The 27,971-nt window shown below is 44.1% G+C and overlaps 1 protein-coding gene across 1 annotated transcript; it reads right to left on the bottom strand.

Annotated features, from left to right (window-relative positions):
• Positions 1-24,048: 24,048 nt before the first annotated feature.
• Positions 24,049-27,358, bottom strand: LOC114510785 (ret finger protein-like 4A). The gene is made up of 2 exons (XM_028529270.2): positions 27,011-27,358; positions 24,049-24,794 (listed from the first exon to the last, which is right to left on the bottom strand). The coding sequence occupies exons 1-2, from the start codon at positions 27,294-27,296 to the stop codon at positions 24,139-24,141; spliced, it is 942 nt and encodes a 313-aa protein (XP_028385071.1). The 5' UTR covers positions 27,297-27,358; the 3' UTR covers positions 24,049-24,138.
• Positions 27,359-27,971: the final 613 nt, after the last annotated feature.

Genomic DNA, 27,971 nt, shown 5'->3' with positions numbered 1-27,971 from the left:
CTGCACCTGACCTCTGGTGCAGAGGTGACCTCTGGTGACCTCTCTTCTGGTCTCCTTCCATCCCCACACATGTGAACCCCTCTCCTCTCTTCTTCCCCTGCCATTTCCTTCCCCTCTGGTTACTATAGCACTGCTGGCTGTGACTGTGAGTTTGTTTTTGTTTGTTCTGTCAATTTGTTTGTTGCTTTTTGTTTTATGCTCCACATATGAGTGAAATCACATGATTTTTATCTCTGCCCATCTGACGTATTTCCTTTAGCATAATACCTTCTAGGTCCATCCATGCTGTCGCAAATGTCAAGATTTCATTCTCTTTTCCTGCCTCGTACTGTTCCACGGGGTGAATGCACCACAGCTTGTTTATACACTTACCTACTGATGGGCACCTGGGCTGTGTCCAGAGTTTGGCTACTGTAAATCACGCTGTGATGGACAGAGGGGTGAATATATTCTTTCAAGTAAGTGTTTTGGATCTCTTCAGGTAAATACCCAGAAGTAGGATAGCTGGGTCCATAGACTATCTTCAGGGAACTCCACACTTTTCCAGAGGGGCTGCACCAGTCTGCATTCCCACCAACAGTGTGAGAGGGTTCCCTTTTCCCCACATCCTGGCCAGCACTGGTTTGTTGCTTTATTGAAGGTAGATTTTCTGACAGACATGAACCGATACCTCATTGTGATTTTAATTTGCATGTCTCTTAGAGACACATTGAGCATTTTTTCAGGACTATGAGCCATCTGTAAGCCATCTGTAAGTCCTCTATTAGCCGTATGTAAGGGTCTGTTCTGGTCCTCTGTCCATTGCTTTTCAATGCTTACCTGAGGACATGTTTGTTGATTTTAGAGAGATAGAAGAAGGGAGAAAGTGAGAGAGAGAGAGTGAGACAGAAAGGGAAATACTGACATGAGAGAAATACATGAATCTATTGCCTCTCGTTCAAGTCCCCAGGAGGAATAGAACCCTCAGACCCTTGGTGGACTGGAGGAGGCTCCAACCCATTGAGCCTCTGGGCCAGGGCTGCCCATTTTAAAGGGAGATTGTTTCATCTGCCCCTTCACTGTGTGCGTCTGTGTGTCTTTGGATGTGAGTTGGGTCTCCTACAGGCAGCATAATTGGATTCTGTTCTAACCTATTCATCTTCTCTGTGCCTTTTGGTTGGTGAGTTCAACCCATGTCCATTCAGGTGATTATTGACCTACAAGGACTCTCTTTACTCATTTTACCTTTGGGTTCTCGTCTCGTGTCTCCAGTGTTTACTTTCCCTACGTTCTCCATCTGTCAGTTCATTGTGGCACCTCTCTGTGCTTCCAGGACCCGTGGCCACCAGCCCTGCTGTACTACCTGGGCGTCCTTGCACCTGCCCAAGGTTTTAGCCACTCCATGGCCTGAAGGTCACGCCTACTCTCCCACCCTCTGCCAGCAGGTGGTGGCGTTATAGCCAGATTGGGAGGGGACCATTGGGAATTCCTCTGGGCTCCTTCTTCTGCTGGTTCTGATACCTGGGTTTCAGAGACCAGGTCCTGCGGGGAACATTGCAGTGTCTGACTTGTCTCTTTGAGAGGGGTCCTTACTCCACCAGGATGCTGACGTCCCACCCTGTATCTGCCACTGGCCACATCAGCCCATGTGCTGCACCTGTAGCCCCATCCAACCCTCCCTCTCAAGAATCTGTCAGGTTTACTCCAAGGACAACCTGCCTGGTGGAAGCCAAGCAACACAATCCTGCTGTGATGAAGGGGAAGGAACCAGGGCCAAAGGCCCAGGGGGAACTGTGGCAGAGCCGCCCCTGTCACACCTGAGACACTTTCTCCTTGACTGTTCAGTTCTTATCACTCCAAGCTGGAAGCTAATGAAGCCTCCCTAACTCCAAACATTATAAATGAACATAAGGATTCTTTTTGAGCTCATGAACCTCCTGTATCCAGCTGCTCCTGAAGTCCTCCTGCTTTCCTCTAGGGTCTCGGAACATTCTGTGTGTACTTGGAATAAATGTGTTTTTCTGTTGCTGAGAGAAATCACACACACACACACATACATCTCCTGTTATTGAGAGAGAGAAAGCTCAGTCAGGTTGCCTTCCTCATGTTCCTTAGGCACAAGCCCTGACTGGGAATCAAACCTGTGGTGTTTTGGTGCATGGGCAGACACTGCAATCAACCCAGCCACCCTGGCCAGGCCACATCCCTGTTTGAACTGTTTCTGAAGGTCTGGGTTCTGATTGCAGAGAAAACCATTCAGTCCGTTGGCTCACACCACTTTTTATTTTGTCTACAACCTCCCTGATACATGCAGTTGATCTTTTAGTAAATGAAAAGGAAAACATTTGGCAATTGATGTGAATGCTCAAAACATATTTATTGGACAATTATACAAGGAAGTCTCCCCAAAACAACCATAACAGGACTTAATATGGGAAGTGGCAGTTCCCCATAATTTGTGTTTGGGATTCACAGCTGTCCCATGTTTTCGAGGGTGCTGGGTCACCAGCCGAGAGGCTGGTTTCTATGGCTGTGGGCACGTAGGGTGCGTCTGTACCTGTTGTGCTCAGAGCCCCGTGGTCTTGTCCAGCTGCACTGGCCATACTGGGACTGAACCTGGGACAGAGCGTCATGATGCTCTCGCCATCTATCTCTGGAATTCCAGGAGCGAAAAACGGACGCAGGGGCTCTGCCACAGAAATCGGGGGGAATGTAAAAATATGGGAGCCATCACCCACGTGATAAAAGGAAATGGTTCCCATTTCCAAGTCCAGGAAAACACCCACTCGGTGTAAGCGGGGACTGATCATGAGCTCTGTGACCGGTCTGGTGCTGGCCAGGAAGGTGACGTGCTCCCTACAGCTCACGGTCCAGAAGCCACGTTCTGAAGAGAGGACGACGTTCTCCTGTCGAGGAACAGACTCCTTGCAGACACCCAGGTTCCACTTTGCGCTGGTGCCCACGTCCACCTCCCAGTAGTGCCGGCCAGAGGTGAGTCGCTGGGAGCCCAGCACACAGAAGGAGGCGCTGAACCTCTCAGGACAGACCCTGCGCTTCTGCTCCACGTACATGCAGCGGACTTGCCGCAGGTCCTCAGAGATGTAGAGGTGGTTGTTGGCTGTGTCCACATCCAAGGTCACGTCCACTGTGGAAAGAGAAATAATGCATCAGCTCTGTCCCTAACTCTCCAGGCCACCTAAGGGACCCACATGACTCATTCATTTTCTTGTCTTCTACTCCACACCTCAGGTTTTCCTGGGGAATTTCCCTGGTCCCTAATTACATCAGATTTTACGGACACAAGGAATGGTTATCATTGGAACTGGCCCTTGGTCACGACAGACATTCTCTCTACATTAAGCTCTTTGCTTAGTTGATTAAGAACTTTTTTTCCTTTAGTGTGGACTCTGTATGGAAAAAGAGACCATGACTGCTTCATGTTTTCAAAATTAGCATACAAATTATCACAGATTCTGTGCACACATACCCCTGAACTAGGCATTTCAAAGGATGGAGAATATTCTACTTATTGCAGAATAAAATTGACATGAAAGCCCTCTGTTTCCTCTCTCTCTCTGTCTAAATTATATTAAAATTATATATACACACATATATTTATATGTAAATATACAAATACATAGATCTGTACATATATTTGTAAATATATGTGTATATATGTAATTTTTCTATGATTCCTGACATTATGATGCGTTGGCACCTTAGCAGGAACCTGGACAGCAGCTCAGTGGTGCAGCACCCAGAGGGGCCTGAACGTGGAGCAGCGGACCCTGGACAGCAGCGCCGCCTCCCTCTGACTCTGATTGGGGTACAGAGCTGCCCAAATATAATAAATATACACCGTGACACCATTAAAGTCCTAGAGGAGAACATAGGTAAGAAAATTTCAGATATTTCATGCAGAAACTTTTTTACTGACATGTCCTCTAGAGCAAGGGACATAAAGGAAAGAATAAACAAATGGGATCTAGTCAAAATAAAAAGCTTCTGCACGGCTAAAGGAAACAGCATCAAAATAAAAAGAGACCCAACTGTATGGGAAAACATATTTGCCAATGATACCTTAGGCAAGGGTTCAATCTCCAAAATGTATAAAGAACTTACACAACTCCACTCTAAGAAGACAAGCAACCCAATTAAAAAAATGGGCAAAGGACTTGAACAGACACTTCTCCAAGAAGGACATACAGAGGATCCAAACACATGAAAAGATGTTCAATATCACTAGCTATCAGAGAGATGCAAATTAAAACCACAATGAGATACCACTTTGCACTAGTCAGAATGGCCATCATAAACAAAGCAACAAAGAAGTGTTGAAGAGGTTGTGGAGAAAAGGGGACCCTAGTGCACTGTTGGTGGGACTGCAGACTGGTACAACCACTATGGAAAGCAGTATGGAACTTCCTCAGAAAACTAAAAATGGATCTGCCTTTTGAGCCAGCAATTCCACTGCAGGGACTATATCCTAAGAACCCTGAAACACCAATCCAAAAGAACCTTTGCACCCCAATGTTCATAGCAGCACAATTTACAATAGTTAAGTGCTGAAAGCAACCTAGATGCCCATCAGTAAATGAATGGATCAAAAAACTATGGTACACTTATACAATGGAATTCTATGCAGCAGAAAGAAAGAAGGAGCTCCTACCCTTTGCAACAACATGGATGGAGCTGGAAAGCATTATGCTAAGCGAAATAAGCCAGGCAGTGAAAGACAAATACCATATGATCTCACCTTTAACAGGAACCTAAACAACAAAACAAAGAAACAAGCAAAATATAGTCAAAGACACTGAAATAGAGGACAGGCTGACAGTGACCAGAGGGGAGAGAAGAGGGAATTTCAGGGGAGAATGGGAAGGGTTTTCAAGGAACAAATTTAAAGGACACATGGACAAAAACTGCGGGGGGGTGGGGGTGGGTAGTAATGGTAGTGAAGTGGGAAGGGATGGGTGGGTGGGCTGGAATGGGAGTAAAAGGCAGAAAACTGTACTTGAACAATGATTAACAAATTAAAAAATAAAAAGAAAGAAAGACACCTTTTGGAATAAAAACTCCTCAATCCCTGTTTTCTTTTTTTATCTCTTTTTCCCTTTTTAATTTAATTTTAATTTTTTTTCCTTCCCTGGGGATATGTTTTTAATGATTTTGTACAGGGAGGAAAGGAAGGAGGTGTTGGGAAGGAGAGAGACGTCCATTGGTTGCCTCACGTGCGCCCCCCTGGTGGGAATCGAACCTGCAACCTTGTGGTGTCCAGGAACCACTTTAACCAACTGAGCCAGCTCCAGGGCTCTTTAATTTTTAAAACAATTTTTTAAGTTTCAGTTACAGTTGGTGTACGATAGAAAATAATATTGAATGCAACTAGAGTTGAAAACAGTGAAAAATAATTGATGTTTGCCAGATGGGAGGGGGTTTGGGGTATGAGGTAAAACAGGGGAAGGGGTTGGGAAGTACAGATGGGCAGTGACAGAACAGGCCCAGGGTCATAGTGGGAAGAACAGGGAATATAGTCAGTAATATTGGGGTAATGTGCATGGTGCCAGGTGGGGACTAGGCTGATCATGGGGAATCACTTCTTGAGGTATATGAATACCTAATTACTATGCTGTAGTTTTAAACTACTGTAATATTGTGTGGCAACTGTAATTCAGTAATTAAATTCAAACATATTTTAAAATGGAAATAGTTTACAAACACATTAAATACAATTAAGAATCAGAAAGGGTATATTTTAGGGATATAGACTATGGAACGCCCAACCTCCGATTTCTACTTAATCAATCAAATTTCTACTCCATGAACCTCCAGTTCCAAGTGACCACCAGCTACCTGTGTGGCTACCGAACACACAGGATAGGATAGGTCAAGTGCATGACTATGTCCTTTTTCTTTTTTTTTTTTAAGATTTTCTTTTGTTTTATGATTTTAGAGAGAGGAGATGGGATGGAGAAAGAGAGGGAGAGAAACATCAATGTGTGGTTTCCTTTCCCGGGCCCCCTACTGGGAACCTGGCCCACACCCCAGGAATGTGCCCTGACTGGGAATAGAACTGGCTACCCTTGATTCCCAAGGCTGGCACTCAGTCCACTGGGTCACACCAGGCAGGGCTAAATCTTATATTTTCTTTGATACCTGCAGATGGCTCTGACCTGTGGGCCTTGGTTGAGAGACATTGTGCCAAGCGACAGGAAACTGGTTTTATTCCTGGCCAGGACATGGGGGCGATTGTGTATTGGATCCTGGGTCGGGGCCCTTACCAGAAACAATCCATTGATGTTTCTCTCTTGTATCAGTGTTTCTGACCATATCTCACTCCCTTCCCTCCTCTCTTAAAATAAATAAATAAAATCTTAAAAAAAGAAAGAAAACCTACAGATGGTTTTAATGCAGACTTCCAGGTTGGCACATTGGGAAAGAACGAACATTTCAGGTGCCAGAACCCAGGTAAAGCACCTTGACTGGAGGGCTTTGACAAGTGGCTGTTTTCCATGGGGTGGGGGCTGGTGGCCCCAGACCTCACCTTGGAACCTGCGCATCCTCGGGTTCATCCTCAGGATGGCTCTCAGCTGGGGCTCCAGCACCCTGACCTCTGACACCTGCCTGGCCAGCTGGCGATTGGGCCTGATGTCGCTCTTCTGAGAAACCTCAGGGCAGGTGAAGCACAGAATCCCGTGTCCTCCAGGGCCCCTCGGCAGTGAGTTGACACACTTGAGGCAGCAGATAAACCCACATTTCAGGCTCACGGGGTCTTTCAGGTAGGTCAGGCAGACATAGCAGCTGCTTATGTCTTTAAAATGTTGGGCCATGCCCGCTGTCTGGGGGAAGGGACATGCCATTAGAACACTGTGAGTGACAAGGACTGATGGGTTCTGGGACTCCACCCTGTTTCGGTGAATAGCGACCTGTACTCACCACTCCCAGGCAATCAAGATACAATCCAAGCACAAACATCAATAGCTCATGGCCCGGAATTTCTGATTTTGAAATGCTAGTTAGCATGAAGATAAGCTTTATCCCGGGGCTGTAAGTTAGGGAGTGAGATGGTCTCTACTCTACTTGTGAATTTGTTTTTCAATCCTCAGCCAAGAACAGGTTTTTATTGGTTTTAGAGACAGAGAATAAGTGGATGCTGGGAGAGAGAGAGTGAGAGAGAGAATGTGAGAGTGAGAAAGAGAGAGTGAGATCAGTTGCTTCTTGTACACACCCTGAGTGGAACTGAACTGTTAACCCTCAGTAATATGGGATGACGATCAAGCCAACAGAGCCACCTGGCCAGGGCTACCTGTATGTCTCCTGTGGCAGCCTGTAGTCTAGAGTGGCTATTGAGCCAGTGGGATGGGCCTTATCCACCTTGAAAGGTGTTGAGCATAAGATATACCCTCGAATTTAAAGACATCACAGGAGAGGAGAATATAAGCCACCTCCCAAAGAACTGAAATTGATCAGATGTTGAATCACTGCCTTTTGCCACTTATAATGAAAGGCTTGTTTTTCATTTCAAACAAACGTTTGTTTTTACTTTGCATATGTAGCTTCTCAAAAATGAGGTTAGCCTTGGCTGGGGAACTCAGTTGGTTAGAGCATTGTCCTGTTAACCCAAGATTGCAGGTTCAAATCCAGAGCAGGGCGCAGAGAAGAAACAATCAGTGAATTCATCAATGATTTCACAACAAATCTGTGGTTCTTTCTCCTTCACATCAATAAGTTAAAAAAATAAAATAAAAAAACCCTCATTTATGATGCCATCTCTGTGTGACTTTATATATCCAGTGGACAGTGCTGGTTGACACGCAGAAATCCTACAACTGCTCCAGGTGAGTGTGGCTGAGACCCACAGCAGAACCTGAGAGGTGGAGTAAGCCAGTGGCTGACACTCCACTCACTACCTGGCAGGGTCCACGCATCTCAGATCTGACTCAGCATAAGACGACCGTTTTATTTCTGTCACCTGGTGTTAAACATCTAAGTTCTGCCCACTCTTCCCATCAAAGGCAATTTGTCCCTAGATGTCCACCCCATGCCTGGCATTGAGATGGCCTCAGGCAACACTTGCTGAACCTTTTGCAGAAACTGGAATGTCAAAACCATGGACTCACCTCTAGTGCACTAGGTCCTCTTCTGGTCTCCAGCTGCTTCCCCTGCTGGCTCAGCTCGAGTGAGGTGGACCAACAAGCCCCTTTTATCAGGCAGGCCCCTCCTCCCACCTGCCTCACTTCCTGTCTGTGCCACTTATTCCAATCAGATTTCCACCCAGGTAATGAGATTTTCTCACCCCACAGAGAGAACTTAGCAGGAACAAAGGACATAGTTGTGTATGAAAGTTATTTGTAAACGAACGTGAACAAAATACTGCTATGAAATCATTGTAGACTAGATCCTGAATATCATTTCTGGTCTTCTCTTGGGAAATGAATATCAAAATTCACAAATTTTTTTCTCTCAATCCTAAAATGGGATCCTTTGGAATGTTGGTGACCGATTTGTCTAAAAATGTTTGGAATCACTGGATTGTGGAATCACTGGAACATCACCTGAGAATCACCAGGAACTCACACTACTTCGTTTATTTATTTATTTTGGTTTTTTAACTACTTTGTTTAGTTTGTTTTGGGCGTCTCATTTCCCACTTTTGCTCACTTTAGCCCTGAGCTCAACTCCCTGCCCTCTGGGCCTCAGCAGGAGGTTGTCTGTGTCTCTGGGCTAATCCCTTTACCTTGTTCCATCCCCTCCCTTCCTCCAGTCTTCCAGCTGTCAGTCTGTTCCATGTGTCCATGCCTCTATCCATTTCAGGAGTGTGAAACTCATTTTCACCAGGGGCCACATCAGCCTCCTGTTGCCTCCAAAGGGCCGAATGTGATTTTAGGACTGTAGAGATGTAACTACTCCCTAACTAGGGGCAAGGATCTCAGCACTGCCACCAGGTAGAAAAAAGGTGCCAGGCAGGATAAAACAAGGTTGGGAGGGTATTTGGCCCGAGGGCCTGTGTTTGGGGTTAGAGGTCTATTTTGTTTATCAGATTCTACATATAAGTGAGATTAGATGGTGTTGTAGCCCCCAACTGGCCTTTTAAACTTCTTTTGTGTCCTGAGTGGTGTGGCTCAGTTGGTTGGGTGTCATCCCGCAAAGCAAAAGAAGGTCGGTTGGATCCCTGGTCACAGAGAGAGAGGCAACTGATGGACGTGTCTCTCTCTCACATCGATGTTTCCCTCCCTTTCTCCCTCCCTTCCCCTCTGTCTGAAAAATAAAAACAGAAACATAAATGACCCCTCTTTTATTATGTACATATTATTCTAATAAGGCTATATTTATTTTATTTTGTTAAGTTTTTAAAATATATTTTATTCATTATGCTATTAGAGTTGTCCCAGTTTTTCTCCCCTTTATTCCCCTCCACCCTGTACCCACCCCACCATCATTTCCCTACCTTAGTTCATGTCTATGGGTCATACATAGAAGTTTTTTGGTTTCTCCATTTCCTATAGTATTCTTAATCTCCTCCTGTCTATTTTGTACTTACCATTTACTCTTCTTATTCCCTGTACCTTTTCCACCATTCTTCCCCCATCTCCCTCCCCACTGATAACCCTCCCCACCCATAATTCTCCATGTATCTCCATTTCTGGGATTCTGTTCCTGTTCTAGTTATTTGCTTACTTCATTTTTGTTTTTGTTTTTAGGATCAGTTGTTGATAGTTGTGAATTTGTTATCATTTTACTGCTCATATTTCCCTCCTAAGTTACCAGTTCAGCTGTCCTAGGGTTCATCTGGCACAAATGGGCTCATTTGGATCTCTGTTGTATGTTTTTCTCTGATCAAGGTGATTTAACCTACCCATTTTCTGGTGAAGGAGAAGTGGTACAAAGCTTTTGTTCTGGAGTGTCCTTCGTTAGGGGAGGTAAGGTCTTGTGATTCACCAGTTGGCTGTAAGTTCTCCAGACTCTTTGGCCTTGCTTAATTTTCTTGCTTCAGTTTCCCCATTCCTTTGGCCCAGGAATTTTCCTAACTTTTTACTATCCTGCCTTGCTGTGACTCTGCACTCCATTCAAGTGAACTGTTGTAATTGTTCCAGAATGTTCTGTGATAGGAGGCTGCTAGGCTAAGAGCTGAAGAGGACATCAAGGGGCTGTTTACCTTAGCCATCCAGACCACAGTCAAGTTCATCACCCAGCATGGGCTCAAGGCCTCCACTCTCTCAGGATTAGTTAGAGTCTAGAGACAGAATTCAGAGCCAGAGTAGGACCCTGGCTCTGTGACTCTGACTCTTATAGTGGAGATGTGCCATTAACATAAATGACACAGAGAAATGTCATCATGACCCAGTGCTGTGAGGGAAAGTTTCCTGATATCGTAGAAACAGATAACCAGGAGACCTATGGGTCCCCTTTCTGTGGTCTCAGTATTATCTGAAAGAAGTAAAAGATAATGGCGTCTGAAACAGAACCATTATACACAATCAGAGAAGAGGAAAGATCCCTTGGAAATCAAAAATATCATCATAGAAATGAATAATTCAATAGGTGAACTAGAAGATTGAAGTGTACTATTACTGAACCATATAAATGGAAAGTTGTGGGCAATCTGGAGAAAACACCTATTAATCTGTCAATCAAGGGATTCCAACAAGTTAATAATGACAGATTTAAAAGAGTATGGGAAAATAAAAATAAACACGATGAGTAGGAAATGACTTCAGAATTTTCCAAGAATATTTCCTGACATTTACAGAATAAAGTTTACAGTTTGAGTTGCCTAACTATATTCTCACTACAGCCAATAAAAACAGACCCACATCCAGACACATCATGATGGAATTGCAGAAAGGGGATGGAAGAGACCTTGAAAACTTCAAGAGGCAGCCAATATGGGCCTGGAGACCAGAAGACCTGGAAGCAATGATTTGCCATTTCTGGAGAAAAAAATATTTCCAAAACAGATTTGTATATCAAGTCAAGGTGTGAATAAGGGCTAAGAAAGTCTAAAGTTTCTTCATGTGTTTAGAGTTTTCGTAGTTAAGTTTGCATGTTCTCTTTTGGAAAATACTACCAGGAAGAGTGGAGAAAATCAGGAAGTAAATATAACAAGGGGAATATGTGGGATCCAGGTGAGAGGGGAGCCAGAACAAGAGAGGCCAGGGCTGCCTGAGATGAGGTGAAGGACACCTGGCTCCTGGTCTGCAAAGACCCAGTACACCTGTGTCCAGAGCTAAGGCTCTGGACAGGTGTCTGCAGAGGTGAAAGTGGTTGAATATCTGATGTGTTCAAAAACATGCTCATGAAGATTTAGACTGTGGGAAAGTAGTGGAATGAACATTTGAAACCAGACAGAACGGCCCTATGACTGACATAGGACCAGAAGCAGTGATCGACCTCCCCCTACCCTAGTGCTGACCAATCAGTGGAGACCTGGATCCTAAGTCCCTCCATCCCCCATGCAACACATCCCCTAGAAGCCATCAGGTCTATGAAAAACAACTCATCTGTGACTCCAGGTTTGGTGCCACTTCCTTAAATAAACCCTCACTTTCTGTTTCTTATACTGAACTGAGGACTTGTTTTTTCTATTGCTTTTAGAGAGAGAGGAAAGGAGAGATGGAAACATTGATGTGTGAGAGAAACATCAACTGATTTCCTTCCACAGGCACGTGGACCAGGGATCATTCTCACAACCTAGGTGTGTGCTCTTAGCAGGAATCAGTTTGCAACCTTTCAGTCATGGGATGATTCACCAACCAACTGAGCCACACTTAGCAGGGCTAAGCCTTTTCTTTCCTTGCTGCAAACTGCTGTTTTCATTGGATCGGGCTTGAATGTGCACAGGTGAATCAACTCCTTTAATTTAGTAAGAATTTGTCATTTATACCTCAACATTTTATAATTTTTATAGTGAATGTGCATTCATCATATAAATTGCATATTATCCACCTACGCATAATTGATTTAAAAAGCATTGTTGACATGTATAAAAGAGAAGGCAGATGGGGAGAAAGTGAAGAGCTCAGCTCAGGGCTGACAGTGCTGGACTCCATGTCTGGGCTCCATGTCTGGGCTCTGGGCCATGAACCTGCACACCTTCCCCCATTCCTCACTCAGGGTGCTGCCCTCTGTGGAGGGCAAGCTGGGTCTTTCTCTTCTTTTGAGGTGTGGTCATTCGTATCTAGTCAACTCATTGTTGCTTTTCAGAAGTCAGTTTTTGTATTATACATGGGATTTTTAGCTATTTTCTGAAATGGGAGGATTTGTAGATAGAGTCCAGCCAAGTTTGTCAGAAATGGAATTTCTAAGGCAAATAGTTGGTTCTTGAGAAGAGGATCAAAGTGTGAATCTTAAATTGTGATGTGATGAGTGTCTGTCAGGAGATTTATAAGTGAAGGGATTTTATGTAATTTGTTCTTTGAAAACATTACTCATACACATAGAAGAATATTCAAAAGACACTCTAGAATACACAAAATAAATGAGTCACGTTGTCCCCCGCCTCTGTCAGTCTACCTAAGTACTCTACCGAGAAACCATCTCAGTGAGTCACTTTTAATTTGTCTTCCCAGGAAAATCTATCTGTGCATTAATGTTGCTGTTATGTGTGTAAAAAGAGCTCAGGCCACAGACTAGGAGAATTACGTGTAATTTGATTCTTTTAGAATATTGATAAGAATGCTGAAACTCAACAATAAGATAACAATAACTCAATACAAATGAATCACAATTCTAAACAGACCCTCACCAAAGAATTTATGCCTGCCTTGTCCAGGTGGTGCTGTTGGTTAGAGTGTCATCACGAGCACCCAAATGTTGTGGGCTTGATCCCTGGTCTAAGTGCCTAGGGTCGGAATATTGACTTTCTCTCTCTCTCTCTCATACACACACTCTCTTTCTCTCAAATAAATTAACATGGCCTTGGGTGATAGTTTTTTTTAAAGGCTTACAGTAGAAAAGTATGCTTTGTTATGGTTGCAGCAGCCTCACACATGTGTTTATCGAGGCTCTTGATGGCATCATTGTGTCTTGTTTTGATTTATTGTACAAGTTGTTTTGTACAACAACGTTCTGTGGAGGCTTGTAGCCCAGAAGTAATAGGCTGAGCCCTGCAGTGTAGGTGAGCAGTAGGGAGACCATCCAGGTGTGAGTGCCTTTCTGCTGTTTGCACAACCACAGCATCACACAACCACACCTTTCTCAGGGTGGATCACCACTGTTAGGCAGCACATGAATGAATTTAAGTGCATGAAATAAACATCCTGGACACCTTATACTTATAGGAGGTTGTGTGTCAATTGTATTGTAACTTAAAATAAAGATCAGGAGAGGAAGATGGTGACATGGCAGGAGGGACTGTATTTCCCTTCCCCCTTTGCACGGTAGAGAATCTGGCCGATCTGCGCAGGAAGAGAGCAAGGGGCCAACAATATCACAGCATTTATGAAAATAGAAGATCAAAAAGTATAGTGGACATTGAAAAAGCAGACAGTAAGGAGCCTGCCTCAGGATAATAAGCCTCCCACAGATCATGTGGGGACAAGGGAGGCTGCAGGCCCCAGGCCCAGTGCTCCCGGGTCTCCTTCAGGGCACTCAGGAGAGATCTGGGTCAACTGCTCCCTTCTTGGCCAAACAAGGATTGAATAGCGGGGTGCAGGGGCGTGGTGGGGGGTGTGGGACTTGTGTGAAGGCACAGAGAGGGGAGCAGGGAGGACTGAGAGACAATCACACAGGGGCTGCGAGCACCCATACATAGCCCTGGGAACAGTGAGTGACCCAGCCTGCGTGATTAAGGGTGGCCTGGCCATGCAGCCACACCCCCAACCCAGAGATAGGGAGCTTACACTTTGAAGTGTGCACCCCCTCTGGACCCCCGGGGCTTACACCGTGAAGTCATGCCCCCTCGTGATTCTCGGGGCTTACATTGTGAACCCAGAAAAGATGTGTGTGATCGCAGGACCCTGGAGCCCGGGAGCCAGTACCGGTGAGCTCTGGAGAGAGTGCTTGGGAGCGCCCTGACCCATACCCAGGGCCCTGTGGAGAGGCATCAGACCAGCTCTGGGGAGAGCGCGCAGCTAGCCCTGGGGACAGTAAGCCAGAGACTGACTGAGTGCTGACTGGAAAGGGTGAAAAACATTCCAATCACCCCTCAGCCTGCTGAAGCCAGCAAGACCAGAAAAACTACTTTGGCCAGTTAGAAACCAACAAGAGGTTTGTTTATTTGTTTTTTTTTGTTTCTGTTGTTGTTTGTTTAATTTTATCTTTTTTAAGTAACTTTCTATTTTTTAATTCTTATTATTTTTATATCTCTCAATTGCTTATGTTTCTCTTCTTTCATCCTAGTGTTATTCCTTCCTTTCCAAATTTATGTCTCTTTCATCCCATCTTCTGCTTTTTTGCCTTTTCTTTTTTTTGAACCTGCAATTACTGCAAATTTGTATTATCTTTTTTTCATTATTCTTACATTTTTTATTTTAATGGTACTTTGGTATCCCTCTTCTTTCTGTATAGTCTTCTTTGCTTGGCTAGCTACACTGTATCGTTTGATAGGTTTTCCCTGTTAACTCATTCATAGTGTATTGCTAATTTACTGTCCTTCATTTGTGTTCCATTAGTACACCACTCACGGTTCTATACTCCCTATTCTTGTTATCTAGATCTCACAGATTCTGCCATATGGTTGTTGCTCTATTATTACTGTAAATAAGACCTATTCCATACAATTGTAAGTACTACACAACACCCCTCCCAGATTTCAGCCCACTTCATGGTTTCCCAAACGCTATTACTGTAGTGGTTAACTCTATTCTCTTACACACTACTCCTATTTACTATTCTTTACTCCCACCCTTCCTCATAATCTGACCTCCCACAGCCTCACTGCTTTATAGATCCAAATCACAATTTTTTCCTCCCCAATAAGGGTCTTATCTTCTTTCCATCCTTTCTAAAATGTGGCTAGTGGGGTGGAAGATCATGGTTAAAACTATACGTAGTAAAAGGATTTCTTATCTCTTCTCTACTGGCTGCTATCATAAATATCATAGAATACTCTCTTGCTGTCTTAAACCATTTTGCCTTATTCCTCCAACTGATCATGAAAAAGAGTAGGGGGAAGCTGTGAACACCAGGATACCCAAAGGAGACTGCACCACTGGATCTCACAGCTATTCTATGACAGAAATTCACACCATAAGCCCAGGGAACCAAAACAGATCAATTTAAGAAACAGAGGCTAATAAGAAGGGTCTCACGAACAATGAGAAGACAAAGAAACAATCCCCAAATGAAGGGAAAGGAGGAAGCCTCAGAAAGAATGCTAAATGAAATAGAGGCAACTCAACTATCAGATATTGAGTTGAAAACAATGATTGTCAGGAAGCTCAATGAGCTCACAATAAGCTACCAGAAACTACAGGGAAGCTACAACAAACTCACTGCAAACTATATCAACATGAAAAAGGAAATACAAACTATCAACAAGGGCCAAGAGGAAATGAAGAATACAATTTCTGAACTGAAGAACACAGTAGAAGGAATGAAAATCAGGATTGATGAAACAGAAGATCAGATCAGCGAATTGGAAGACAGAGTAGAAAAAAACCCAGAAAGAGCAAGAAAAGGAAAAGAGGCTCAGAAGGAATGAAGAGGGATTAAGAAAAATGCAAGACAATATGAAACGTAATAATATCCATATAATAGGGATACTGGAAGGAGAAGAAGAGCAAGGGATAGAAAACCTATTTGAAAAAGTAATGATGGAAAACTTTCCTCATTTGATGAGAGGAAAAGTCACACAAATCCAGGAAACACAGAGAGTCCCAATCAAGAGAAACCCAAAGAGGCCCATCTCAAGACACATCATAATTAAAACGGCAAAATTTCAAGACAAAGAGAAAATCTTAAAGACAGCCATGGAGAAACAGGAAGTAACATACAAGGGAGCCCCAATAAGGCAGATGACTTCTCAATGAAAACACTACAAGCCAGAAGAGAATGTCAAGAAATATTCCAAGTAATGAGAACCAGAGGTCTGCAACCAAGGCTACTTTACCCAGCAAGGCTCTCAATCAAGATAGAAGGCCAAATAAGAAGTTTCCCAGACCAAAGAAGTCTAAAAGAATACACCTCCCCAAACCAGCTCTGCAAAAGATGCTAAAGGGACTGCTTTAAGGAAAGGAAGGAAGCGAGAGAGAGAGAGAGAAGGAGGAACATAGGTAGATACATAAATGGCAATGAATAAGTACCTATCAATAATAACCTTAAACATAAATGGATTAAATGCTCCAATCAAAAGGCATAGAATAGCTGAATGGAAAAGAAAACATGACCCACACATATGCTGCCTACAAGAGACCCACCTCAGGTTAAAAGACCTACACAGGCTGAAAGTGAAGGGCTGGAAATAGATTTTCCAAGCAAATGGACAGGAAAAAAAAATGTTGGGGTAGCAATACTTGTATCAGACAAAATAGACTTCCAGAAAAGGGCCATAAAGAGAGACCCAGAAGGTCACTTCATAATACTCAAGGGAAGAATCCACCAAGAAAACATAAACAGTATAAATATATATGCACCCAACATAGGAGCACCCAAATACATAAAGAAAATCTTAGAGGACTTCAAAAAAGATATTGACAGCAACACAATTATAGTGGGGGATTTAACAGCCCACTGTCAAAAATGAACAGATCTTCCAAACAAAATATCAACAAAGATATTGAGGCTTTGAACAATGCCCTAGATGAAATGAACTTAACTGATATATTCAGGGCCCTCTATTTCTAAGAAGCTAAATAGACATTCTTTTCAAATGTACATGGAATATTTAAAAAATAGACCACATGATAGGACTCAAAACAAGCCTCAACAAATTCAAGAGAATTGAAATCATACCAAGCATTTTATCAGATCACAAGGGACTGAAACTAGAAACCGACCCCAAGGAAAAGAACCCCAAACACTCAAAATCATGGAGATTAAATAGCATGCTATTAAATAATGAATGGGTCAAGCATGAAATTAGGGAAGAAATCAAAAGGTTTCTGGAAACAAATGAAAACGAACTCACAACCACTCAAAACTTATGAGACACAGCTAAGGCAGTCCTGAGAGGGAAGTTCATAGAGATACAGGCATACCTAAAAAAGATAGTAACATTTCAAACAAACAACCTAACCCTATGTCTACAAGAACTCAAGGACCAACAACAAGGACAGCCCAGAGCAAGTAGAAGGAAGGAAATAACCAAGATCAGAGCAGAATTAAATGACATAGAGACCAAAAGCACAATTCTAAGGATCAATGAATCCAGGAGTTGGTTCTTTGGAAATATAAACAAAATCGATAAGCCTTTAAGCAGACTCATCAAGAAAAAAAGAGAGAAGACCCAAATAAACGCAATCAGAAATGAGAGGAGAGACTACAACTGATACCACAGAAATACAAAGCATTGTAAGAAATTACTATGAAGAACTATTTGCCAAGAAATTTGAAAACCTAGGTGAAATGAACAAATTTCTAGAAAAATATAATCTTCCAAAACTCAGTGAAGAAGAAGCAGAAACCCTGAATAGACCAGTAACAGCAAGAGAAATTGAAACCGTAATCAAAAAACTCCTGACACACAGAAGCCCTGGACCAGATGGTTTCACAGGAGAATTCTACAAAGCATTTAAGGAAGAGCTAACCCCTATCCTTTACAGACTATTCCAAAAAATCCAAAAAGATGGAAGACTCCCAAACTCTTTTTATGAAGCCAACATAATCCTAATCCCAAAACCAGATAAAGACACAACAAAGTAAGAAAACTTGAGGCCAATATCGCTGATGAACATTGACGCTAAAATCCTCAACAAAATACTGGCAAACCGCATCCAACAATACATTAAAAAGATCATACACCATGACCAAGTGGGATTCATTCCAGGGATGCAAGGATGGTACAATATTCGCAAATCAGCAAATGTAATTCATCACATAAACAAAAGCAAAGACAAAAATTACATGATCATATCAATTGATGCAGAAAAAGCATTTAATAAGGTACAGCACCCATTTAGGATAAAAACGCTCAGCAAAGTGGGAATAGTGGGGGCATTTCTCAATATAACAAAGGTCATATATGATACACCTACAGCCAACATCATACTGAATGGCAAAAAGCTAAAATCTTTTCCTCTAAATTCAGGAACAAGAGGAGGGTTGTCCACTTTTACCACTTCTGTTCAATATAGTACTGGAAGTTTTAGCCACAGCAATCAGACAAGAAAAAGGAAGTCAAAGGCATCCAAATTGGAAAGGAGAAAACAAAACTGTCACTGTTTGCAGATGACATGATAGTGTACATAGAAAGTCCTATAGACTCAGCCAAAAAACTGCTTGACCTAATAAATGAATTTGACAAAACAGCGGGATACAAAGTCAATATCCAGAAATCAAAGGCATTTCTGTACACCAACCATGAAACAGCAGAAGCAGAAATAAAAAAGTCGCATTTGACATAGGAAAAAGAAAAATAAAATACCTAGGAATAAACCTAACCAAAGAAGTAAATGACCTGTATTCAGAAAACTACATAACACTCAGGAAAGAAATCAAGGAAGACACAAACAAATGGAAACATATACCGTGTTCATGGATTGGAAGAATTAACATCATGAAAAGGTCCATACTACCCAAAGCAATTTACACATTCAATGCAATACCTATTAAAGTACCAATGGCATATTTCACAGACATAGGACAAACACTTCAAAAATGTATATGGAACCATAAACGACCCTGAATAGCTGCTGCAATTTTGAGAAAGAAGAGCAAAGTAGGAGGGATCACAATACCTGACACTAAACTATACTACAAGGCCACTGTAATCAAAACAGCCTGGTACTGGCATAAAAACAGGCATGTGGATCAATGAAACAGAACAGAGAGCCCAGAAATAAACCCAAGTGTCTATGGTCAATTACTATTTGACAAAGGGGGCAGCAACATAAAATGGAGTAAAAATAGCCTCTTCAACAAATGGTGTTGTGAGAACTGGACAGCTACATGCAAAAAAATGAAACTTGAGCACCAACTTACACCTTATACAAAAATAAATTCAAGGTGGATAAAAGATTTAAATATAAACCATGACACCATTAAAGTCCTAGAGGAGAACATAGGCAGGAAAATCTCAGGTATTTCACGCAGAAACATTTTTACTGACATGTTTCTTAGAGCAAGGGACATGAAGGAAAGAATAAACAAATGGGACCTCATCAAAATAAAAAGCTTCTGCACAGCTAAAGAAAACAGCATCAAAATAAAAAGAGAACCAACCATATGGGAAAACATATTTGCCAATGATACCTCAGACAAGGGTTTAATCTCCAAAACATATAAAGAACTTACATGACTCCACTCTAAGAAGACAAGCAACCCAATTAAAAAATGGGCAAAGGACTTGAACAGACACTTCTCCAAGGAGGACATACAGAGGATCCGGAGACACATGAAAAGATGTTCAATATCACTAGCTATCAGAGAGATGCAAATTAACATTGTATGCGGGAAACGTATTTATATGATTTACGTTGACTGGTAGTAGAGCGTGTGATAAAAGCTACCTGTAAACAATGTGTTAAAAGCACAATGAGAGACCATTTCACACTGGTCAGAATGGCCATCATAAAGCAACAAACAACAAGTGTTGGAGAAGTTGTGGAGAAAAGGGGACCCTAGTGCACTGTTGGTGGGACTGCAGACTGGTACAACCACTATGGAAAGCAGTATGGAACTTCCTCAGAAAACTAAAAATGGATCTGCCTTTTGAGCCAGCAATTCCACTGCAGGGACTATATCCTAAGAACCCTGAAACACCAATCCAAAAGAACCTTTGCACCCCAATGTTCATAGCAGCACAATTTACAATAGCTAAGTGCTGGAAGCAACCTAGATGCTCATAAGTAAATGAATGGATCAAAAAACTATGGTACATCTACACAATGGAATTCTATGCAGCAGAAAGAAAGAAGGAGCTCCTACCCTTTGCAACAGCATGGATGGAACTGGAGAGCATTATTGCTAAGCGAAAGAAGCCAGACAGTGAAAGACAAATACCATATGATCTCACCTTTAACAGGAACCTAAACAACAAAACAAAGAAACAAGCAAAATATAGTCAAAGACACTGAAATAGAGGACAGGCTGACAGTGACCAGAGGGGAGAGAAGAGGGAAGTTCAGAGGAGAATGGGAAGTGTTTACAGGAACAAATATAAAGGACCCATGGACCAAAAGTAGGGGGTGTGGAAATGGGAGGAAAGTGGGAAGGAATGGGTGGGTGGGCTGGAATGGGAGTAAAAGGCAGAAAACTGTACTTGAACAATGATTAAAATAAAAAAATAAAAGAAATAAAAGAAAGTTCATGGTAGATATATGTACAACATTGGCATTTGGTGAAGAATTAGTAAACAGTGTAATTAGGAATATCGTAAACACTGACATTCAAAGATTAGATTGTCAAGAGTCACTTCCAACAGTTCATGACCCCAGGAGCTCTAGGATCTCTGAGCATTCTCAGTGGGGGGCAAAGAGCAGGAGAAGAGAAAGGCAACTAGGGGAGGTCTGCACCCACCAGAGATGGGGGCCCTCTCACACAATGACTTTAAAGTGAACATAGAAATCAGCACATAGGAAGTGACACAGGTGTCCACCAGTATCAGGATGGCATGGGTGGCTCTAGTCTCTGGAGGGCATTGGTGGCAGCTGTGGGGTGTGAATGTGCTGCAGCCTCTGGTGGTGTCTGTGCAGCAGGAGCACCATTGAGACGCTGGGCAAGACCATGAGCACAAAGAACCTCACATCAGGATATGACCACAAGATGGCAGCCTCAGGCAGGTGTAGAGACTGGGGACAGTGATGGCCAATACTGAGATGGCCCTCTGGAGCAGCCAGCAGTAGGCAGAAAAAGTGTCCCATGTTCCTTGGGGAGAAGCTGAACTGAGAGTCACGTTATCATTGGGGTGCAGGGACACTCTGCACCAGGAGCTCCACTCACAGCATTTCCCACTGGGCCCTTGCTTTCAGCTTCTTCTTCTGACCACTGTCTCACAGTGGTCACCTGTGTGACCCCTGACCAGTCTTCCTATGCATTCAAGTTCCACAGGGCTTGCTGTTCCCAGCCTGAGATGTGTTGAGTCTGGAAAATACATCCACTTGAAGTCACTGTGTCCTTGCTCAGGGCTTGGGGTCTCCCTCTGTCCATGTGACCTAAAAGACAGTGTAATACCTCTCTATCATTCGTAGAGCTCATACTGGAGTCTCCCATTGGATCAACCTGTCCTCATGTTCTGGATGCTGACTGTGGGGAGAAGCCTTCCTGGTCATACACACTGGGAGTAGGACAAAGCAATGATGTGGTAAATACAGGGAGATAACATTAAAATTGATCACTGCAATATTCAATTGACAGTAAGAAATGCCAGTTGATACTCACCTCTTAGAAACCAGCTCTACCCGCCAGCTCACTGGCCTGAAATCTTCCTTCTGAGATACCACCAGGGGCAAGGGGCACAGTCCACTGTTTCTTCCAGTCCTTCCTCCATGGCCAGCGCACTGGGCACATGGACCTGTCACTTTAGGTACAGGGGTCGTGAAAACTGAGACAGGCAGGTGGGACATCTAGGGTTTCTATACAGTATCCAGCTGTGGACCCCTGAGGGGAAATAAAATGCTCTCCACCTGACCTCTGGTCTCCTTCCATCCCCACACATGTGAACCCCTCTCTTCTCTTCTCCCCCACCTCCACTTTCTTCCCCTCTGGTGACCATGGCAGCGCTGGCTGTGACTGTGAGTTCCTTTTTGTTTGCTCTATTTGTTTGTTGCTTTTTGTTTTATGCTTCACGTATGAGTGAAATCACATAATTTTTATCTCTGAGCATCTGATGTATTTCCCTTAGCATAATACCCTCTAGGTCCATCCATGCCATCACAAATGGCAAGATTTCATTCTTTTTTCCTGCCTCGTCGTGTTCCACGGTGTGAATGCACCACAGCTTGTTTATCTACTCACCCACTGATGGGCACCTGGGCTGCTTCCAGAGCTCAGCTATTGTAAATCACGCTGCAAAAAACAGAGGAGTGCATATAGTCTTTCAAATTAGTGTTTGGATTTCTTCAGGTAAATACCCAGAAGTAGGATCACTGGGTCCACAGGCAGTTCCATACTTATTATTTTGAGGGAACTCCACACTGCTTTCCAGAGGGGCTGCACCAGTCTGCATTCCCACCAAGAGTGCAAGAGGGTTCCCTTTTCCCCACATCCTGGTCAGCACTGGTCTGTTGCTTTATTGAAAGTAGATTTTCTGACAGGCATGAACGATACCTCATTGTGGTTTTAGTTTGCATGTCTCTTAGAGACACATCGAGCACTTTTTCAGGACTATGAGCCATCTGTAAGCCATCTGTAAGCCATCTGTAAGTCCTCTATTAGCAATCTGTAAGTGTCTGTTCTGGTCCTTTGCCCATTGCTTTTCAATCCTCACCTGAGGACATGTTTGTTGATTTTAGAGACGAGATGGAGATAGAGATAGAGATAGATAGATAGATAGAGAGACATAGACGTGAGTGAAATACATGAATGTGTTGCCTCTCATCCAAGCCCCCAGGAGGAATAGAACCCTAGCCCTTTGGTGGACTGGAAGAGGGTCCATCCCACTGAGCCTCTGAGCCAGGGCTGCAGTTTAAAGGGAGATGGGTTCATCTGCCCCTTCACTGTGCGGGTCTGTGTGTCTTTGGATGTGAATTGGGTCTCCTACAGGCAGCATAATTGGATTCTGTTCTAACCTATTCATCTTCTCTGTGCCTTTTCGTTGGTGAATTCAGCCCATGTCCATTCAGGTGACTGTTGACTTATGAGGACTCTCTTTACTCATTTACCTTTGGCTTCTCGTCTTGTGTCTCCAGTGTTTACTTTCCCTACATTCTCCGTCTGTCAGTGGCACCTCTCTGTGCTCATTGTGGCACCTCTCTGTGCTTCCAGGACCCATGGCCACCAGCCCTGCTGTACTACCTGGGCGTCCTTGCGCCTGTTCAAGGTTGTAACCACTCCATGGCCTGAAGGTCACATTTGCTCTTGCGCCCTCTGTAGGCTGGCGGGGGCATTACAGCCGGATTGGGCTGGGTACCTTTGGGACCTCCGTGGGACGCCCTCCCCAATGGGTCTGGCAGACCAGCTTGTGCAGGGAGCGTCACAGTGTCTGACTTGTCCCTTTAAGAGGTTTCCTCACTCCACTACAATGTTGACGTCCCACCCTGTATCTGCCACTGGCCACATCAGCCCATGCGCTGCACCTGCAGCCCTACCCAACCCTCCCTCTCAAGAATCTGCCAGTTTTATTCCAAGGACAACCTGTCTGGTGGTAGCTAAGCAACACAACCCTGCTGTGATGAAGGGGAAGGAACCAGGGGCAAAGGCCCAGTGGGGACTGTGGCAGAGCCGCCCCTCTGGCACCTGCCAAACTTTCTCTTTGACTGTTCAGTTCTCATCACTCGAAGCTGAAAGCTAATGAAGCCTCCCTAACTCCAAACATTATAAATGAACATAAGGATTCTTTTTGAGCTCATGAACCTCCTGTATCCAGCTGCTCCTGAAGTCCTCCTGCTTTCCTCTAGGGTCTGGGAACATTCTGTGTGCACTTGAAACTAATGTGTTTCTCAGTAGCTGAGGAAATGGCACACATACACATCTCCTGTTGTTGAGAGAGAGAAAGCTCAGTCAGGTTGCCTTCCTTATGTTCCTTAGGCACAAGCCCTGACTGGGAATCAAACCTGTGGTATTTTGGTGCGTGGGCAGACACTGCAATCAACCCAGCCACCCTGGCCAGGCCACATCCCTGTTTGAACTGTTTCTGTAGGTCTGGTTTCTTATCGCAGAGACAATTATTCAGTCTGTTGGCTCACATCCTTATTTTTATTTTGTCTACAACTTCCCTGATACATGCAGTTGATCTTTTAGTAAATGAAAAGGAAAACATTTGGCAATTGATGTGAATGCTCAAAACATATTTATTGGACAATTATGAAGGAAGCCTCCCACCAAACAACCATGCGAGGAGTTAATATGGGAAGTGGAAGTTCCCCATAATTTGTGTTTGGAATTCACAGCTGTCCCATGTTTTCAGGGCGCTGGGTCAGCATCGGAGGGGCTGGTGTCCATGGCTGTGGGCACACAGGGTGCATCTGTACCTGCTGTGCTCAGAGCCCCGTAGCCTTGCCCAGCTGCACTGGCCACGCTGGGACTGAACCCAGGACAGAGCGTCATGAAGCTCCCACCATCCTTCGCGGGAGTCCCAGGAGCGAAAAACGGACGGAGGGGCTCTGCCACGGAAATTGGGGGGAACGTAAAAATATGGGTCCCATCGCCCACGTGATAAAAGGAAATGGTCCCCATTTCCAAGTCCAGGAAAACGCCCACGCGGTTTAATCCGGGACTGACCATGAGAACTGTCAGCGGCCTCGTGCTGGCCAGGAACCTTTCTTTCTCCCTGCAGCTCATGGTCCAGAATCCACGTTCTGAAGAAAGGTCGACCTCCTCGTGCCGAGGAACAGACTCCTTGCAGACGCCCAGGTTCCACTCTGTGCTGGTCCCCACGTCCACCTCCCAGTAGTGTCGGCCGGACGTGAGCCTCGGGGAGCCCAGCACACAGAAGGAGGCGCTGAACCTCTCAGGACAGACCCTGCGCTTCTGCTCCTCGTACACGCAGCGGACTTGCCGCCGGTCCTCGGAGATGTAGAGGTGGTTGTTGGCCGTGTCCACATCCAAGGTCACGTCCACTGTAGAAGAGAAATCATCCTTCAGCCTTGTCGCCACCCCTCGGGCCCACGTCAGGGGCCCACGTGACTCATTCACTTTCTCGTCTTCAACTCCACACCTCGGGTTTTCCTGGGGGAACTTCCCGGGTTCCCGATTACATCAGATTTCATGGACACAAGGAACTGTCATCACTGGAACTGGCCCTTGATCATGACAGGCATTCTCTCTACATTAATCTCGTTGCTTAGTTGATGAAGGACTTTTCTTCCCTTTAGTGTGGACCCCGCATGGAAAAAGAGACCGTGACTGCTGCATGTTTTCAAAATTAGCATAAAGTCATCACAGATTCTGTCCACGCATACACCTGAACTAGGCATTTCAAAGAACGAAGAATATTGTACTTACTGCAGAGTAAAATTGACATCAAAGCTTTGTTTCCTCTCTCTCTCTAAATTATATTAAGATTATATATGCATATACATATATTTATATGTTAATATATAAATATGTAAATCTGTACATATATTTGTAAATATATGTGTTTATATATATTTTTTTTCTAGGAGTCCCGACATTAGGACGGGTTGACATTTTAGTAGGAACCTGGACCGCAGCTCCAGGGGGCAGCACCGGGAGGGCACAAACGCGGAGCACAGGACCCTGTGCAGCAGCTCCGCCTCCCTCCGACTCTGAATCGGGCGCAGAGCTGCGCGTCTAAGGTGATCCCTGGATGGGGTTGGTGCAGCCTCAGAAAGAAACCTTCCTGAATAAAGACTCCTCGCTCCCTGTTTTGTTTCTTTATCTCTTTTTCCGTTTTTCATTTAATTTTAATTTTTTATCCTTCCCTGAGGATATGTTTTTAATGATTTTGCACAGGGAGGAAAGGAAGGAGGTGTTGGGAAGGAGAGAGACATTCATTGGTTGCCTCACGTGCGCCCCCTGGCGGGAATCGAACCTCCAACCTTGTGGTGTCCAGGAACCACTTTAACCAACTCAGCCAGCTCCAGGGCTATTAATTTTTAAAACAATTTTTTAAGTTTCAGTTACAGTTGGTGTACAACAGAAAACAATATTGAATGCAACTAGAGTTGAAAACATTAAAAATAATTGATGTTTGCCAGATGGGAGGGGTTTGGAGCATGAGGTAAATCAGGGGAAGGGATTGGGAAGTACAGATGGGAAGTGACAGAACAGGCCCAGGGTCGTAGTGGGAAGCACAGGGATACAGTCAGTAATACTGGGGTAATGTGCATGGTGCCAGGTGGGGACTAGGCTGATCATGGGGAATCACTTCTGGAGGTATATGAGTATCTAATTACTACGCTGTACTTTTAAACTACTGTAATGTTGTGTGGCAACAGTAATTCAGTAATCAAATTCAAACATATTTAAAAATGAAAATGGCTTACAAACACATTAAAAATAGTTAAGAATGAAGAAGGATGGACTTCAGGAGTACAGTCTATGTAAAACCCAGCCTCAGATTTCTACTTAATCAATCAAATTTCTACTCCATGAACCTCCAGTTCCAAGTGACCACCAGCTACCCAGTGTGGCTATGGAAAATACTGGATAGGACAGGTCAAGAGCATGACTATGTCCTTTTTTTTTTCTTTTTAAAAAATTTCTTTTTTTGTTGTTTTTAGAGAGAGGAGAAGGGATGGAGAAAGAGAGGGAGAGAAACATCAATGTGTGGTTGCCTCTCCCGGGCCCCCTACTGGGAACCTGGCCCACACCTCAGGAATGTGCCCTGACTGGGAATAGAATTGGTGACCCTTTGGTTCCTAAGGCTGGCACTGAGTCCACTGAGTCACACCAGGCAGGGCTAAATCTTACATTTTCTTGAATACCTACAGATGGCTCTGACTTGTGGGGCTTGGTTGAGAGATGTTCTGCCAAGAACAGGAAACTGGTTTTATTCCTGGTCAGGACATGGGGACAATTGTGGATTGGGTTCTGTGTCAGTACCTTTACCAGAGGCAATCCATAGATTTTTCTCTCTTGTATCAGTGTTTCTGACCATCTCTCACTTCCTTCCCCCTCTCTTCAAATAGATAAATAAAATCTTAAAAAAACAAAGAAAACCTACAGATGGTTTTAATGCAGACTTCCAGGTTGGCACATTGGGAAAGAATGAACATTTGAGGTGCCAGAACCCAGGTAAAGCACCTTGACTGGAAGGCTTTGACAAGCGGCTGTTTCCCACAGGGTGGGGGCTGGTGGCCCCAGATCTCACCTTGGAACCTGCGCATCCTTGGGTTCATCCTCAGGATGGCTCTCAGCTGGGGCTCCAGCACCCTGACCTCTGACACCAGCCTGGCCAGCTGGCTTTTGGGCCTGATGTCACTCTTCTGAGAAACTTCGGAGCAGGTGAGGCACATAACACCTTGTCCTCCAGGGCCCCTCGGCAGTGAGTTGACACACTTGAGGCAGCAAATGAACCCACATTTCAAGCTCACAGGGTTTGCCATGTAGGTCAGACAGATGTAGCAACTGCTTGTGTCTTTAAAGTGTTGGGCCATGGCCACTGTCTGGGGAAAGGGACAGGCGGTTAGAACACAGTGAGTGACAAGGAATGATGGGTCCTGGGACTTCACCCTGTTTCTATGAATAGGGATCTGCACTTACCACTCCCAGGCAATCAAGATGCAATCCAAGTACAAACATCAATAGCTCATGGCCTGGAATTTTTGATATTAAAATGCTAGTTAGCATGAAGAGAAGATCCATCCTGGGGCTGTAAGTTAGGTGGTGAGATGGTCTCTACTCTACTTGTGAATTTTTTTTTCAATCCTCAGCCAAGGACAGGTTTTTATTGGTTTTGGAACAGACAGGAAATGGAGGGATGGAGAGAGGAAGAAAGAGATCAGTTGCTGCTTGTACACACCCTGAGTGGAGCTCAACACTCAACATTCCATAATACAGGATGACGACCAAACCAATGGAGCCACCTGGCCAGGGCTACCTGAGTGTCTCCTGTGGCAGCCTGTAGCCTGGAGTGGCTATTGAGCTATTCGGATAGGGCTTATCCACATTGAACAGTATTGAAAATAAGATATACTCTGGAATTTGAGGACATCACAGGACAGGAGAATATAAGCCACCTCCCAAAGAACTTCTGAAATTGATGGGATGTTGAAATGACTGCTCTTTGCCAGGTATAATGAAAGGCTTGTTTTTTTTGTTTTCTTTTTTAC

The sequence above is a fragment of the Phyllostomus discolor genome, chromosome 12 (genome assembly GCF_004126475.2).
Source record: "Phyllostomus discolor isolate MPI-MPIP mPhyDis1 chromosome 12, mPhyDis1.pri.v3, whole genome shotgun sequence".
NCBI classification, from domain to species: domain Eukaryota; kingdom Metazoa; phylum Chordata; class Mammalia; order Chiroptera; family Phyllostomidae; genus Phyllostomus; species Phyllostomus discolor.
Note: the sequence above shows the minus strand (reverse complement) of the source record. Positions and strands in the feature narration are given on the sequence as shown.

Bases quoted from the DNA above. Each gene is read 5' to 3' on its own strand.
- LOC114510785 (XM_028529270.2), bottom strand. From the start codon at position 27,296: ATGGCCCAACACTTTAAAGACACAAGCAGTTGCTACATCTGTCTGACC. The intron at 24,795-27,010 runs GTGAGATCTGGG...TCTCTTCTACAG, and splicing joins AAGGATGCGCAGGTTCCAAG to TGGACGTGACCTTGGATGTG.